Source organism: Macrotis lagotis, chromosome 2, assembly GCF_037893015.1.
Source record: "Macrotis lagotis isolate mMagLag1 chromosome 2, bilby.v1.9.chrom.fasta, whole genome shotgun sequence".
NCBI lineage: Eukaryota > Metazoa > Chordata > Mammalia > Peramelemorphia > Peramelidae > Macrotis > Macrotis lagotis.
Window position 1 is genome coordinate 287,395,955 of NC_133659.1, and position 17,201 is coordinate 287,413,155.

The 17,201-nt window shown below is 37.7% G+C and overlaps 1 protein-coding gene across 4 annotated transcripts in view; it reads right to left on the reverse strand.

Annotated features, from left to right (window-relative positions):
- Window positions 1–1,021: 1,021 nt before the first annotated feature.
- ATP23 (ATP23 metallopeptidase and ATP synthase assembly factor homolog) overlaps window positions 1,022–17,201 on the reverse strand; it is a 29,210-nt gene continuing 13,030 nt past the window's right edge. For 2 of the 4 annotated variants that reach the window (XM_074226257.1, XM_074226256.1), the window contains 5 exons: window positions 15,996–16,041; window positions 15,268–15,349; window positions 12,646–12,783; window positions 7,112–7,195; window positions 1,025–1,588 (listed from right to left, as the gene is read on the reverse strand). In XM_074226257.1, coding sequence (XP_074082358.1) covers window positions 1,385–1,588; window positions 7,112–7,195; window positions 12,646–12,783; window positions 15,268–15,349; window positions 15,996–16,012 — 525 coding nt within the window. In that variant the 5' untranslated portion in view covers window positions 16,013–16,041 and the 3' untranslated portion in view covers window positions 1,025–1,384. Of the gene's footprint in view, window positions 1,589–2,347; window positions 3,842–7,111; window positions 7,196–12,645; window positions 12,784–15,267; window positions 15,350–15,995; window positions 16,042–17,201 lie in introns of those variants that run through there. The other 2 variants (XM_074226254.1, XM_074226255.1) reach the window with 2 other exon arrangements.

Below are 17,201 nucleotides of genomic sequence, written 5' to 3' on the forward strand. Positions count from 1 at the left end.
CATTTAGAAAAGAAAATCAGTTAAGAATAGGGAATCATGAAACTTCTCTCTGCCTCATTTCTCTCATTTTTTAAGAGGGAAATGGACAACAAGGCCTTCGAGATCCTTCTCAGTTCTATATCTGTGACCTGTGGGACATATAAGGTATACCAGTTATTGTTTCATTCAACAACTGCCTGAGGGAGATGAAACAATTTCTAAACGGTCCCAACTCTCCATGATCATTTCATTTAAATTGTTTTGTATGGAACTCATATGGAATATTTTTTAAGTGATGTCCTATTCACTTCATTATTTTTAAGCCCTAAAATTAAGAAGCATCTCCTAATTTGCCAAGAAAGAATAAAACATAATTCAAATTGAGTATACTGAAAACCCACTCTACTCTGCATGAGGCTTTAAAAATAGGTCATTCGGGAGTTTGTGAACCCTAAATTACTGACATTTAGTTTACACAGATTTAGACCTTGAGAGTCCCAATTTCATCAACAAATCCCAGCATATTAAAGGGATTTCCCTCTCTTCTCTCCTCTCACTTCACCCTCTCAGGTAGAATCTATGGAAGGGCATGGACTAAAGTCACATGGAGAAAATAAAGCATAGGTGATACCAAGTAGTTTTGAAATGAAAAGAAGGAACTCATAAGATTGGCTTCCATTTTCTCAGCAGAGAAGATGTGAGGTGCTCACTTGAGGATGAAGGTAGAGGTGTGGAAAGCTTGAAGAGAGGCTTAGAATAGCTTCTGTGGAAAGTAATAGGGTAGGCAGCTAGGTGGCACAGTGGATAGAGCACCAACCCTGGAGTCAGAAAGGCCTGAGTTCAAATCCAACCTCAGTCACTTAATAATTACCTAGCTGTGTGATCTTGGGCAAGTCACTTAACTCCATTGTCTTGTAAAATACAACAAAAATTTAAAAATAAAAAACTACTAGGGAATCAATCCAACAATTTATAAAATAGAAATCCTTTCATTTATTAAATAGAAATTTTACCACAGACCCCCCCACCCACACCAGAGAAGTACTTCACAGGTTTTAAAACAAATTTTTAAATAATCCCATAAGAGTAAAGAACATCACCACCATGACTGTAGAAAATAACCAAATCTCATTTATTTGCCCTAAGAAGATATCACAAATACTAACCTCTGAAAAGGCAAATAAAAAAAATCTCTACATTGAGACTTAAAAACACCCAAAAATTCAAGGCAGTTTCATTTCTGCCTTGTTGCTCATTTTTCTGACCAACAAATGGAATTTACTCTGTTGTATGTGAATCCATACTCACATGTTAACTCTGGTTTTAACAAGTCAGTCTATAAACTGTATTTTCTCCATGAACACTTTAATTATTGAACATAAGCAGCCCCCCCCCCCCATGGTCTTCATACATTTGAATAATAGCGATCTCGGTTCTGAAAGTCTCGATAGGCATGCTTTGCATCACTCTTGCTATGGGGTATCCTTCCAAAAGGCTCATGGTCATTAAAGCAGGATTCAAAAACTTCATCGACGGCCTTCTGGGCATCTTCTTTGCTAACTTTTCTAACAGCAAGAATAGAGCGAAGAGCTCTGTCTCGGACACAAGTCTAATGAAAATAAGAAAGTTTACTCAGAAAACAAAGTAGAATTTTATATAAAGCAGTTTGAAAGAAATATTCTCCTGAAAAAAAGTAAAAAAGATGTTAAAAAAACTTCCTTTTTTTTTTGCCTAACCTCAAATTATTAAGTAAAAATAAAAACTCCTTCATCTAGAACTCATTTTCCTAATCTCACAGAGAGGTAGCACTCCAGAGGGGATAAAGAGCACCTTTTATAACCAGGAGGAGTCCCACTCTGATGACTATGGACCCCTGGGCAACTCTCTTAAGACCTTAACTTGCAGAGCAGAGAAATTACTGAGGTATATAACTGGAGGAGGGAAGCCCCTCATCCTAAAGCTCCCAATCCCAAAGATATTATAGATTCAGTCCCTATATCAGTACATTTCTAATCACACTAACAAGAATGCTGTACAAAGTCTTAGTTAAAATGTTCAATTTGCAAACAATCCACAAAAAAAAATCTAGCATAAGCTCCTTTTAGCATTTCTCATAAAACAATTAGGTGAACTTCACATTAAGCAACTTTTTTTGCTGACCAACTATCAGCTAAATGGCTTAGAGTCAATAAATAGGAAATCATGACAATACATAAAAAAAGTTCATAAAATTTTCATATTCTTTTTAAAGAATAAAAAACCCATTACCACATAACCATTACAAAAAAAATCAAATAGAATATTCTTGGTCGAGACATAAAAAATGTGTTCTTATTCAAACTATTCATCTGATGGCAATCTTTATTAAAAAAAAGTAGCTGACAAAATGGTTTCAGGACATTTCCTTCTCCAGCTCATTTTCCAATGAAGCAAACAAGGTTAAGTGATTTGCCCAGGGTCACATGACTAGTCTGAGGCTGGATTTGATCTCCAGTCTTCTGACACCAGACCTGGCACTCTTTCCACTGAGCCACCTAGCTGTCATTAACAGACGATTATTGGGGGAGTTAGGTGGCGCAGTAGATAGAGCGTCAGCTCTGGAGTAAAGAGGACCCAAGTTCAAATCTAGCTATGTGACATTGGGCAAGCACCACTGCCTTGCAAAAAAAAGATGGTTACTGACTCTCCTTCTTTTTGGCTTGACTACCAGCATCTTCCCTAACTTCCTGGTTTCCCCATGGGTATACTTAGAGATGTATTTGCTGTATTACCCATTAGAGATATATTTGTTGTATCACCCATTAGAACTGTATCACCCATGCTCTGAAAATGTGGTTATTTCATTCTGTGTGTTTATATCCCCAGTACTCCAGTGACAGTATAGAGCAGATGACCTCCTATGTGCTGATGCCTTAATGCCTTACTTCCATATGAGGCAGCCTGCTCACATTAACCAAGTGCCTGTCCTCCACTCTGAGGAATACTCATTCTGAACTCACAACCAGACCCAATACCAGTTCAAAACTTGTGCTTTTTTGTTTTTGTTTTGAAATAAATGTCTTTGTTCCGGAAGAGATTCATGTCTTCCTCAAGGCAATCCAACCAATCTATTTGTTTCTGGGAACAATTTCCTATTTACATCTACTATCTACTAATGAACAATAATAATAATAATAATAGCATTTATAAATCACTTTAAGATTTACAAAGCACTTTACACTTTATTTCGTTTGCTCCTCACAATAATCTTATGTGGCAGGTGCTATCATTCTCCCCAAGGTCACACACAGCTAGTATCTGAAGCAGTATTCAAACTCAGGTCTTACTAACCCCAAGTACAACAGACCATCAGTTGACAAGTTCTAAAAATTGTCCATCTTCTGCATGTCATAATCTGGACAAGAGATATTCTTCAGTCACTTGGTTTGTGTGTGTGTGTGTGTGGATCATTAAATCAAACTCTTAGGTCTACTTCAGGCTGAGGCTAGTGTAATCCACAGAAAGTCATCTGCAAAAAAGGAGCATCCTGAAGTGACTTCTTCAACTTGAACTTCATCCGTAGCAGCAGCAAACATCTTTGGGGAGCATTTACCTCCCTCTTTTATTACTCACCTGATATAAATGATCAGGGTCACCAAAAGTTATACCTGTTGTATAGTTCAAAGAATCTTTACATGTGATGTGTGGATGGGATGGACCCTGTTGGATGGGGGCATTGTGGTCCACTGAATCAATTTTTTTTTTTACAGCCAACAAACCCAAGTGATGAAGATGAAGTCTCCTTTGGAAGATCAGCATCAGCAAAAGCCAGTCTTCTAATACCTTCATCCAGGATGCCCCAAAAAATATGTAAATCACTCATCTAAAAGGTTATACCAATGGGAAAGGAGGCACATGAATCAGCAGTTAAAACTTTTTTCTTGGTTACCTTTTTTTTGGGGGTAGGAATGAAAACCCAACATTTTTTACCCACATCTTTGTGATTGTTCTCTCCCTTTAGAGATTCTGAAAATCAACAAATCTCCCAACACCTCTAGAACTTTGTCACCATTGGCAGAGTCCTCTACCACTGAACTAAATAGTCATGCATTAAGGATGGAATAGTGGAAAGTCAGTCAATTTAAAAAGTCAGTCACTTAAGGGCTCCCTCCCTGTCAGGTACTGTGTTAGCATGGGGGAGAATAAAGGCAAAAAAGGCCGAGGAAGACACTGGTGACAACGAGGAAGATGAAGATGAGGATGGTGATGAGAGGAAGCATTTAAGAAGCACCCATCTGCCACTTGGAGCAATACTCAACTGCCAGCACCAAAATAACAGTCCTGTTTTTGTTTTTTTTAAGAAATGCGTCTTCATAAATTTGTCTGCAATCTCATAACAAACCTGGAGGGCAGATGCTTTGATTATACCCATTTTGTAGAGGAGGGAATTGAGGCTGAGAAGTTAGGTGATTTGTTCCATGCTATGAGGCCACACTGGCAGCACCTGGCTGCCCTGGAGTCAGAGCACAAGGGTTCATATCCCAACTCTATTCCTTATTAGCCATATCAATATGGTCAAGTCACAGAGCATCCATTTCCTCATGTACAAAATGGAAATGATAATATTACTCTATCTACCTCAAAAGGTTGTTGTGGGGGCGGCCAGATGGCGTAGTGGATAAAGCACCAGCCTTGGAGTCAGGAGTACCTGGGTTCAAATCTGGTCTCAAACACTTAATAATTACCTAGCTGTGTGGCCTTGGGCAAGCCACTTAACCCCATTTGCCTTGCAAAAACCTAAAAAAAGGAAAAAAAAGTTGTGGAGGCAGCTAAGTGGTACAGTGGATAGAGCACCGGCCCTAGAGTCAGGAGGGCCTGAGTTCAAATCCAACCTCAAACCTTAATAATTACCCAACTGTGTGACCTTGGGCAAGTCATTTAACCCCACTGCTTTGCAAAAATAAAAACAAAAAAAATGTTGTTGTGGGTAAAACCCTTTATTAGCTGAAAAGCACCACTTAAACTATGATCCCCTCTATTCTACCCAAGAAATATTAGCAATAGTCTTCATGGCATCCAATACTCCATACTTGCTTATCTCTGACACTGATATATAGCAATCTGCTTGAAGCTGAGAGTATAAACTTAGCTAATGGATATTCAAAGGCTTAAAGGAAAAATGAGATATGTGCTTCATTCATTGAAACATTTATTGCCTACTCCAAGATGGCCAGGTGCTTTCCTTCTCTAATGTAAGGACTCTTCCTCAAGAATTTAAATAGAATTCTTCTAAGTTGATATGAATATGTACAGTCTCTTCAATGTAGCTGTAATATTATTTGTATCAGTGCAAGCTAATAAGTTTTCCATATAACCTTTACCTGAAAAACAAATTTCTCATGAAAAAAATATTAGTTTTTTCAAACTTTTCAACACTACTTTCATTTCTTAATTTGATCAAATCAAGTCTGATCATCAAGTGATAAAGATAATCCTCTGGAAATGCCTTCTATGACAGTTTTCCATAATAACAACTACTTTCTATTATCTGGGAAGAATTTCCTGGTCTCTCATTACTGAGTAGCATCTAAACCATTTTTTCAAAAACAATCCAAAAAGGATTTGTTAGCAAAAGCCATAGGGTGTGAAAATAATCCTGTAGTATCCAGAATTCTAAATAGAAATTTTGCTAAACAGGTAAGCTAGGCAGCACATATGAATGAAAGGAAATATAAACAGTTCATCTCCTAGGAAAATCTCAATTACTTAGTACTAAATAGCTCATTCACACTCCTTCCAAGTTTTTCATCTCCAGTCAAATCTGACCAAATGATTCCCCTCCCCTTTCCAATTTGTCTAGTCTCTCCTTACCTTCTAAGATCATAGGGTCCAGAGCAGAAAGCTGTCTTAAAGCTGCTGCTTATATAACTGACATTTACATAATATTTTGAAGTTTGCAAAATATTTTCCAAATCTTATACAATTGAGATTCACAGTAACTCCATGAAGTGAACACTAAAGATATTATACCCATTTTGAGAATGAGAAAAGTGAGGGTCAGAGAAGTAATAAACTTGCCATAGTCACACAGCCAAAGGCAGATTTTGAACTTGGTTTTCCTGGTGGCCAATCCACCCACTCTGAACCCCTTCATTTTACAAGTGAGGAAGGTGAGGTCCAGGAAGGTTGTGACTGGTCCAAGATCACATGGATCTCAAGATCTTTGGACTCCCAATCCAGGCCCTTTCCATTGAGTTGAGGCTGTCTCCTCTCTCTGAGCTCATTTCCCAGCATGTCGACATGTGCCCAGGTGAGGGTTAAGCAGGAGAGATACAAGTTCAAAAGGAAGATGATTGCTGTGCTGGAGGAGACTGGTGATAAGGGAAGAGCAGGAGAGGGAAGGAGGGTGAAGAAGTACCTCTGGAACTAGTCCCACTAGCAGGATACAGCAACATACTGATGGCTTCTTCTTATACCACACATGAGTTGGGGCTAGAAACAGGCACCTGATTTTGGATTATAGTTTCTCCTCTGAAACAGAATCACCTATTTCCCAGATTCCAGTGTCTAAGGTTGTTTGAAATCTTGTGGATCTATGCATTTTAGGTGAAACCTATTTAACTTTGGAAACCGACCCAGATACAGGTTGCACAATATTGTAACAACTCCTTTGGTCACTCCAGGACACAAGCCATTCCATCTTCCAAATTTATTACATTATCAACTCTAAAATGTTGAAGCCTGGATGGCTCTCAATTTATCATATTAGCAAGCTAGCTATTGGTTCCATCATGATGGGTTTGAGTGTATCTTAAAAAACGGGATCATAGATATGTAATTGTGACTCCCTAGCTCTCAGGCCTAGAAAATGCATCTAAAATTTCTATTCAATTAGACCATCCTTTCATTAACAGCCTTATCTAAGCCTAGACATCTATAATGGAAATACATTTTCTCCCAGTCCATAAATTTTTAAGCATCTCCATAGAGTCAATAAGTATCATCTATTTACTGTTGTGCTACCAATATACATAATTCTTCTTTTACCCTTCCATCAAGATCCTCAAATCTCCTTCATTAAATGTTTTAGCCATTCTTTTAATCCTATTCTTTCCAATGGCAACACTGCGAATTAATTTGTTTTGTTTCTTACCTGATGGTGCTGTTTTAATCCAAAATTAAATCGGACCATTTCATTGAGAAGTGAACAGTCTCCACTGAGGTTAGCTGCTCGGATCTACCACAAAGATAGAAGGTAATTAAAAGAGAAGACAATGCTCATGCTGCCTATCTTATATCTTTACTATACCATCTATCTAAAAAAAATTAATTGGGGCACAATACAAAATCATTCCATTTTTCCAAGAGAAAATACAAGGTATCTCAAAAATCTTATGAGTAGTTTTAAGATATTAAAAATCAACATGTGTATACATATATATATATATATATATATATAATATATATGACTTTAAAGAAAAATTAAAGCTATAATATGTCTGCATAATAAGGAAGTTTTTGAGAAAAAAAATTTCAAGAACTATTCTGGGTAGAAAGGTGGCAGACTACCAGTGCACATTACTACATATACAGTTAAATGTGGTTTCTGTGTTAGTTTAGTTTTTCTTCTTGATTACAGTGAAGGGTTCTGATATGGCAGGGGTAAGAGGGAGAGGTTATAAAAGACAGAAATCATCAGTCAGCTAGACCAGCTATCATGGCTTCTCCAACAGAGGCCACAGACACTCCCACTAGCAACTCCAGACATCCTTAGAGGCAACAGAACCTTGAAGAGACAATATGACTTTAAAAAGAGAGAGTGAGAGAGTAAGAGAGAGAGAGAGAGAGAGAGAGAGAGAGACAGAGACAGAGAGACAATATGACTACTATCACTCTGTGTCTGCAAAGCAGAAGGGTGGAAGACGGGTAGACAGGTAGAGGGACCAAGCCTGGTTGAGACTCAAGCTTGTCCAGTTAGGAGGATGAAGCAATATGATACTGATTTTGTCACATGCAATAATATTTGTCAGCTAGAGAGCTACAAGCAGCAACTCATTTTCTTGGCTTAAATTATGGGTTTTTCCCCCACTTCTCCAATGAAACTGGGTTGCCTGTGAAGAGACTAACATATACATACATGTTAGTCTTAGTGCAGAGTCAATCTTTAGCATCCTAAAATATACTGGTTCTTATTGTTCAGTCGTTTAAGTCATGTCTGACTCTCTATGACCCCATTTGTGGGTTTTTTTGGCAGAGATATTAGAATAATTTGTCATTTCCTTCTCCAGTTTATTTTACAGATGAGAAAGCTGAGGCAAGCAAGGCTAAGGGACTTGCCCAGGTTTTCACACAACTAGTAAGTGTCTGAGGCCAGATTTGAACTCAGGAAGATGAGTCCAGTGCTCCATCCACTGGGCCATTAAGCTATCCCATCCTGAAGAGGTTACTAACTGTGGTTGAAAAGAAGATAGAAAAAATAGCCTAAAAGGTCTTATTCACTAAAGTCTATTTCCTGAGACAACTGGATTCAGACCTTACTTTGCAAAAAAAAAAAAAAAAAATTAAGAGAATTCTTAAGGAGAGACGTTAACTGGCATCCAGAAAGAATTTAATGTGGGGCTGTTTCCAAAATTGAGAAGACAGCTGGTGAAATGATAGTTATTAGTGACTTATGGCCATGATCTTTCTCACAGCTGATCTATTGCAATTATTTATCATAAATAATTACAATTTTGTTTGATAAACTACTTATAAATAATACCACTATATCCCTCATATGTATTTAAATCTAAGATATATATGACCCATAATGATGAGCAAGTGGGAAAAATTTTTTTTTCAATTCATGAATTAAAAAGTATTTAATATTTAATCAACCTGTTAGGGCCTCAGTGTTTACTGAGAAAGGTGTAATTTTTATAGTTGATTTGGAAATAACAGAAAATATCCCTTAATTTAGAACTTAGGTCAAGAATAAGCTATTCTATACATGAATATGCTTGACGCAAAAACTTCTGCTACAAATATTTTTTCTCTTTTAAAAGAAATAGAATGAGAAAAAGGAAAAAAAAATCTATAACCATAGGCTGGGTCTACATGCTGTCAAACATCCAGATGAAGTGGAAAATTCACTCAAACATGACTTCTATCAGAAGAAAGGTGGTAGTCTACAGTGTGGACTGAAGGCAATACCTTGGATTTCTTTGTTTACCTATATGTTTGTTACAAAGACAAATGACAATATCTAAAATAAAAGCATCAATATGCTTTTAAAAAAAATCTGTCACTCATACAGTCACCTTGCCTGTCATATTATTACTTGTTTGATATTTAAATGATTTTTTTTTCCTTTCAGGAAGAAGTTTGGGGTCATTAAAAGATTTACATAATTTCCTAAGGCATTCCAATCATTTCTTCTTCCTACAAATTCTGGGCTCACATCACTTTTCATTCAGGTGTATATCCTAAGCAACAGCCTCTGTAACTGGAACTTCACATTATAATGAAGTATGGCCAATAGGTATGCATTGTTCACTACTAGTACGTTTATTTTGGTTTTTTTACTTGTTTGTTTAAATTTTTTTTTTAATTTACACATATTATTTACAAATGAATAATTAGGCCACATTCTTCTAAGTGATTATAGTCCTCTCCAAGGACTGATGCAATCTGAAGTATCACTCACAAACAGGAACATCAAGAGAACCCTTTTTAATCTGCATTAGGCATCCTCCCCAAAGGAGGCAAACACCTTTAGGAAGGATATTTTTCCCTCTTTTATGTTATATAAAACATTTGATATCAAAGTTCTATCTATCAGAAAGTGCTATTTCTTCAAAGCTATCCACAGTCATATGAAAAATTACTCTAAATCATTACTTATTAGAGAAATGTAAATTAAAGCATCTCTAAGGTACTACCTGACACCTCTCAGACTGGACAATATGACCAGAAAAGACAATGATCAATGTTGGAAGGGATGTGGGAAATCTGGGACACTAATACATTGTTGGTGGAGCTATGAACTCATTCAGCCTTTCTGGAGAGCAATTTGGAATTACGCCCAAAGGGTAATAAAAATGTGCATATCTTTTGATCCAGCAATACCATTACTGGGTCTATACCCTGAAGAGATGATGAAAAAGGGTAAAAACATCACTTGCACAAAAATACTCATAGAAGATCTATTTGTGGTAGCAAAGAATTGGAAATTGAGTGAATGTCCATCAATTGGGGAATGGCTGAACAAACTGTGGTATATGAATGTTATGGAACGCTATTGTTCTATTAAAAACCAGGAGGGATGGGAAGAACATTGCACACCCTAACAGCAACATGAGGGTGATGATCACCCTTAATGCTCATTCCATCAATGCAACAACCAGGCACAATCCTGGGGTTTCTGCAATGGAGAATAGCAACAACATCCAAAGAAAGAACTGTGGAGTTTGAACAAAGACCAAAGACTATCACCATTAATTTTAAAAAAAAGTTATCTTATAAGGATATGATTTCTCTCTCACCACTTTCAATTTAGATCAATGTTGATGTAAAAACTAACAGACAGCCTTCTGTGGGGGGTGGAGGTGGGAGGAAAGAAGTGAGATTGGGGGAAAAATTGTAAAATTCAAAAACAAATACATAAATTTATTTTTAACATAAAAAAAAAGAAGAAAGTGCTATTTCTAAATTTCACACTGGGATCTGATATGGTCAATTAACTGCTAAAGCCAGAAGGGAGGCCTCAGATTGCTGAATTAAAACCCAACCACTCTGAGAAACAACCAAGAAAGCATTCTGAGGTTCTTTAAGTAACAAACATGGACCATATATCAAAATCTAAAATGTTTGCAGTTGTGCTTCAATATAAACCACATCTTTAGGTCAAACATCTCCTGGATTTTGTTAACTGTTTTTTAAGCACTCAATTCCTGTGTCACAAATCTTTTTTTTTTTAATTGTTTTTTAATTAACTGAAATCTGTTTTCTCTCTCATCTTCCCACCTCCCAATTCCATTGGGGGGAGAGGGGGACCTTGGAGGGAGAAACAAAATCTTTGTAACAAACATGCACATTCAAGCAAAACAAGATGCCTCACTGGCAATGTCGAAAAAATATATTTCTCATTCTGCACATGAGTTCCTCACCTCTTGGTCTAGAGGTAGGGAGCATGCTCCATTATTGATCCTGGAATCATGGATGATCAATGAAATGATCAGAGTTCTTATAGTTTTCAAACTGCATTTTTATAGTGTCCTATTACTGTATAAATATAAAGATAAAATGATATCTCAAATTTCTAAGATGTAACATAGCTTTTCCACACTCCCATCTCAGAACTATTGTCCCAAGCTCAATTAGATAAAACCAGTTCTTCCAACAAAAAGACCCTACTAAGGATATGCCTGGTTGGACAGTTCGGGTATATCTGCCCCATGTTTTCTTTGAAGGGAAGCAGAATAACACCTCAAAATTCTAACAAAAATATGAAAAAGTTTTAAATTATTCACACAGATGCAATAATCATTAGACCTCATGACATCTGCTCAGCACAAGTAGAGTGGCCTACTCCTTATTATTTTTATAGCAACACAGCCTCATTACTCAGAGGAGGTTCAAGGCATTTAACATATCTTAACTTGCTAAGCAGGCATTAATTCTCACAACACTCAAGGGAGGCAAATATTTAACAAGTTTTCACCAAAGTTTCAGTCTCCTCTTCAAATAACATAGCTTATAATTAAATGTATTTGGGGCTGCATATTAATTTTAACTGAAATATAGAAAGCAAGATCCATGGGTATATGTAAATTTGTAAGATCCTGAAATCATTTTAACACTAATTAAGACTAGCCCTCTCATTTAATTGTACCCTTGAGGTGCATATGCAAAGTATACATGTGTCTAAATACAAGAATAACCTACATAAGCTCATTTACTGTTTCCACAAAAACACCAGGTTTGAACAAGCAGAGGTATAAGGGGCAGTTAAGGCCAGATCAACATTGTGAATAGGACACCAAGCAGACCAACTTGGGAATTAATAGTAGCTGCCCTTGTGTAACTGGTTCAGACCATTACCATTTATCCTAACAGTGTGTCAACTGATTAACTAACAAAAATGTTGCAGCAAGTTTTCATGCCAATATAGAGGGGTTACATATACTGCATTGATGAAACTTTTGTGAATATGTTGTCAGAACAATGTTATTCAGGTTATCTTGTTCCTCTGAATGAATATGTGCTTGTATTTAGCTATAAATCATTTGTTTGACAAATGCCACTCTTACTGACCCTGTTTGAGACACAAATAAAAATGACTATATGTTTACTTCTGGAATAACCAAAAGGCCCTGTTTTCCCATCTAATGAACCAATAATTTGCTGCACCAAGATTCAATCATGGTCACTGAATTACTAGATATGTCTGAAACAATGTTGAAAGCTTTTGAGGTATGTGAAGAAATTAAAAATCTATTTAAATGATATTTATAACATAATTAACCCAAACACTAAAAAGAGATGGGTAGGGAGGATGGGGAGAGAAGGGAGGGATTATATGTTTGTTAATTGAAAATAAAATGAGAGAAAATTAGTGATTATACTTGAATAAAACATATGAGTATTGTGCCTAAGAAAACTAAAATTAGGAATTAAATTGACCAAGCAGAAAGAGGTGCACCTTACCTCTGAACAGGCTAAGTGTTTGACATTAGTGAACCAGTCAACCTGAGCACGACAATGATCAAATGCATGGATTAGTTCATGGGTGACCACTCGATTCATATGAGCTTGATTATGGATATTATTCTGACACAACACTATCTATGGAATATAAGACAAAAAGGACAAGAAGTTATTGTTTATTTCATTTGCTCTGCCTACACTATTTTTCTTTCCCAGATTCCCACTCCCTCCATACCTTTAGAGGTATAGCTGTATCAACTTTCTAAATCAGATGAATGAAATCATACAACACTTTCCAGCTGCTCACGAATTAACTTGGACATAAAAACAAATTCAGTATACTCTGCTTTAGAGAAACCCAACCACCCCATGCCATAAATTCCCATCCCGCCTCTATTAGATAAACACTATTCATGCTGCTTCCCACTATCATCTAACCTACATACCAACTACCCACATTTCAAAAAGAAATTAATGTGATTTATTTTTAAATGTATTTTAAAATAGCCGTCAACAAAATACAAAAAATTTTAAAGTGATTGTGCATATAAAGAGCTCTATTATTTTTCATATTATGCATATGCACACTTCTGTTATTTTGTTGTTTTTCTTTAAAAGGTTCTTGACCATTTTTCAAGACCCACTCCTTCACTGATTCCAGGCTTAGGTTTCACCTTTATCATGACCTCTAGTTCCTCACCCCTTCCCATTCCATTAGCCCCTTCTGTCTTCACTCAATTTCTTACCCACTCACTAGCATCCTAGAAACCTTTGTCCCTGTGACTTTTTGTCACTTTTAGTGGCAGATCTTCACCTCTAAATAACCAAGCTCCTTTTCTCTACTGCATCCACTATAAATATATAAATATAAAAATATAACCCCACCTTCCATTCACCTCATCACAGTGGCTCAGCAATACTTTTACTCCACTTCTATATACTAGCCTACACCCCTCAGAGGCTGCTCTAAACCTGTTTTATGCCCAAGTTCCCAACACCAAATTAATCCAAATCATAGCTTCATCTCCTACATTTCTGAAAACTGGGATCACCTCTTCCATCTTTTCTCCAATCTTAGCAATCCTCCAAAACCTTGTTCCACCAATCATTCCTTCTTTCTGTTGCAACCATGATCTTTCCCCATCCTCCAACTGTTCCCCCACCATTTACAAATGTGTCCTTGTCTCCCCTATCCTCATAAAACCCTCCCCTTGATTCTGCTACCATCTTCCCTCATCTTTTCATCACCAAAATTCTAGAAAGCTTACTTCAATTATCTCTATTCACAATCTAATCCTTAACCTATTCTGAATCCATTCTACTGAAACTATGATCTTGAAGTTTACAGCTAACTTTGAATCACCAAGTTCAATGGTCTTTATATAGTCCTCATGTTCTTTGACCTCTCTATAATATCTAATGAGAAGACAAAACTCCATATAGAAATACTTTAGGAGTGGCTAGGCGGCTCAGTGGATAGAGCACTGGCCCTGGAGTCAGGAGTACCTGAGTTCAAATCTGGCCTCAGACATTTATTAATGACCTAGCTGTGTGGCCTTGGGCAAGCCACTTAACCCCATTGCCTTGCAAAAACCTTAAAAAAAAAAAAAGAAATACTTTATAGATTATAAAGTATTTAAATACCTAACACTGGTACTTTCTTTATACTCTCTCCTCCTCGGCTTCTGTAACAACACTGCCCTCAGCTGACGCTACTCCTTTCCTATCTAATCACTCCTCCTTCACTTCCTTCCTTCTCCCATCCCTAAAACGAGGGGTTCCCCAAGATTCTGCCTTTGCATGCTTCTCTTTCTGCCCTCTATTCATTTCCAGAATTTCAATTATCTCTCTGTGGCCTTCTCCCTCACACCCCCCCCCAAACAAATTTGATCTCAACATCTGGTCTGTCTATCTCAGCAGCACAAAATCACAGAAATGCAAGCAAAGTCAGGTATCATTTAATTTAATCCCATACCCTAACAGGAATCTGCTCTACAGCATCCCGAAAGTAGTCATACCACATCTATCTGATGAGATCCAGTGCCACCTCAAAAAACTTCAATAGTTCTCATTATTTGTCAAAACTCATTCATTCAAAGCCAGTCAACAAAGATTTAAATAAATAACATGATAAAAGAAATGTGCTCCTTAGCCTAAATTTCAAACAATCTAAGATCTGGCCCACCCACTTCAAACCTTATTCCTTACAACTTCTTTATATTGCAAACTGGACATTCATTACATGCCCAACACCCCATGCTTTTCTATCTCCACACTTTAACTCACATGATTCCCTCTGCTTGAGACTCTGCACCCCAACTTTATCGTTAAAATCCTACCCATCCTAGTAGGCCTAATAGAAACCCAGCCCCCTACAGGAAGCCCCCCCCCAAGCTAGAAGCACCAGAGTTTTCCCTCTAAACTGCCTCAGCCCTAGCATCTCCTGAGACACTTATCTCACCCGACTCTACAATGGTGGTCTCCTTTACTAGACTGTAAGATCCTCAAACACCGTAATAGGCCTTGTTCACCTGTAGAAGACCCACAGGGTCTCACGCCTGCAGAAGGTGCTCACCCAGTGTTTGGTAGCTGAAAAAAGCAATCCTGCTCTTTAGCGCCTACCTGAGATGTAGCAGCGTCAAAACCTCCACTGACATTTCCATTACAATCTTCACAAGAAAAATGTCTCTCTCTGTAAACAGTGCTAAAAGGAAAGAGTATAATATGTATTAAAGAAAGGCTACCTAGCAAGAGTGTGTGTGCACATGCACATATATGTGTGTACATATGCCTGCTTCTGTATGTGTGTGCACATGTGTGTGTATGTGTGTACCCACACTCTGATTAATACTGAAATGGGTAGAGACACTGGACAGAAATGAAGCTATAGATTCAGGGGTGTGATTCTGAGGTTGATGTCACTGGCCACCACCAGATGGCTCCCAAAATGAAGATAGCTAAAGAATCTAGTTCAGGTTGGTGAAGCCGACAGATCTTTCTCAGACTAAGGATTTTTATGGAGAAAATAAAATACAAAGGAAGTCAATTATACTGAGATGCAATTCTAAAAATATCATTATAAATAAATCAGTCCATGAACCCCAGGTGAAAAACCTCTGATAGGAGTTCATAAATAAAGCAGGAGACGATGGGCAGAGAGCCAACCTGCAGAGAGGCATCTCCCAATTCTGCGATTCTGGGGCTGTAGGCAGCTCATACCTGTTGGTCATGCTTAAAGGGATAAACAGTGGCATAAATGGACATTTGTGTGTTTTACAATGAGAAATCTAAAGTGATCTGGTTTTTGGAGCTAGAATGTAAAACTGTACTTAGGAAAAAAATCTGCTTACCAACCAGAATGCTTCATTGCATCCAGCAGAAGCTTGACATATGGACCTAGAATAATATGGAACCAATTACACTAAATTAAAAATTGCAATGAGTAAAATTATCAAAAAACAATACATATGATATTATCAAAAAATGAAATTACTCATAATTACTAACTTCCCCGATTATATAGAATTTCAGACTGGGAAGAGATCAGACCAGTTTTAGTGACCACATAGCCCCTAACTTTGCAGGCATCCCTTGGGTGAGTGTGAGTCCACTCCTCCCATTGCAGCCCAAAGCTGCTTCTTAGTCACTTCCACCCCTTTCAGCCCAGTTCTGCCCTGGAGGCCATCAGGACAGATCCATGCTTCTACTTCCATGTGCTATCCACCCAGTATTCAAACAGAGTTCTCACGTGCCCTAAGGAGGTACAATGCCACCTTGGAATAAGTGAGGAATGAAGATCTGAGAAGACCAACTCATCAACACAAGTACTTATCAAGGTAAACATTGATATCAATACCAAACTTATCTCCAGGAAAATTCCTGAGCAGAACCAGATGTTCTTTTATATTGGTCTGCAGTCAAAAGAATCAAAGGTCTTGGAAGATTTTACTGTGCATGGCATGATTCCCATAGTTGGCAAGAAAAGGTCAAGCATGTGATGCAGTTGCTTAAAAAGCTAAGGCCTGCAGGAATAAAAGTGCATCAAAATAAGAGCTCAGGATCCTGTGCCCAACAAGGTCAGACGACATGAGAAGCTCTGTCTCCAGCCTGGAGCAGCACTCAGACAAACCAGAGTGCCAAGAGGAGTAGGGCAATCAAGCCTCGAGGGACTGGGGACCCACTTCCTAAGAACAACAGTGGGGATTTTAATCTTTCTAAAGAAAACTGAGGTCCAGAGTTGCTGGACTATGATGACAGCCTCTTTCCTGTCAATGGATGGGTTGGGATTGCATTACCTTTCCTCCTAAACATCCCTATTTCTATTAACATCCCTCCAGTCTCCCAGATTTACCACCTGTATTATCCTGGATTGCTCACTCTCCCAAACCCCAGGTATCTAAGTAATTGTTCACTCTGCTCATATGTATCTACCTTTATAGCACTTCCACATGGTTTCTCCTCTCCTCTCACGTATCCCTTCCCCTAACGGAGGCCCTCCTCACCTATAGCCCAGACTACTGCTTTAGCCTCCTAATTGATCCTACTGCCATCTCAAA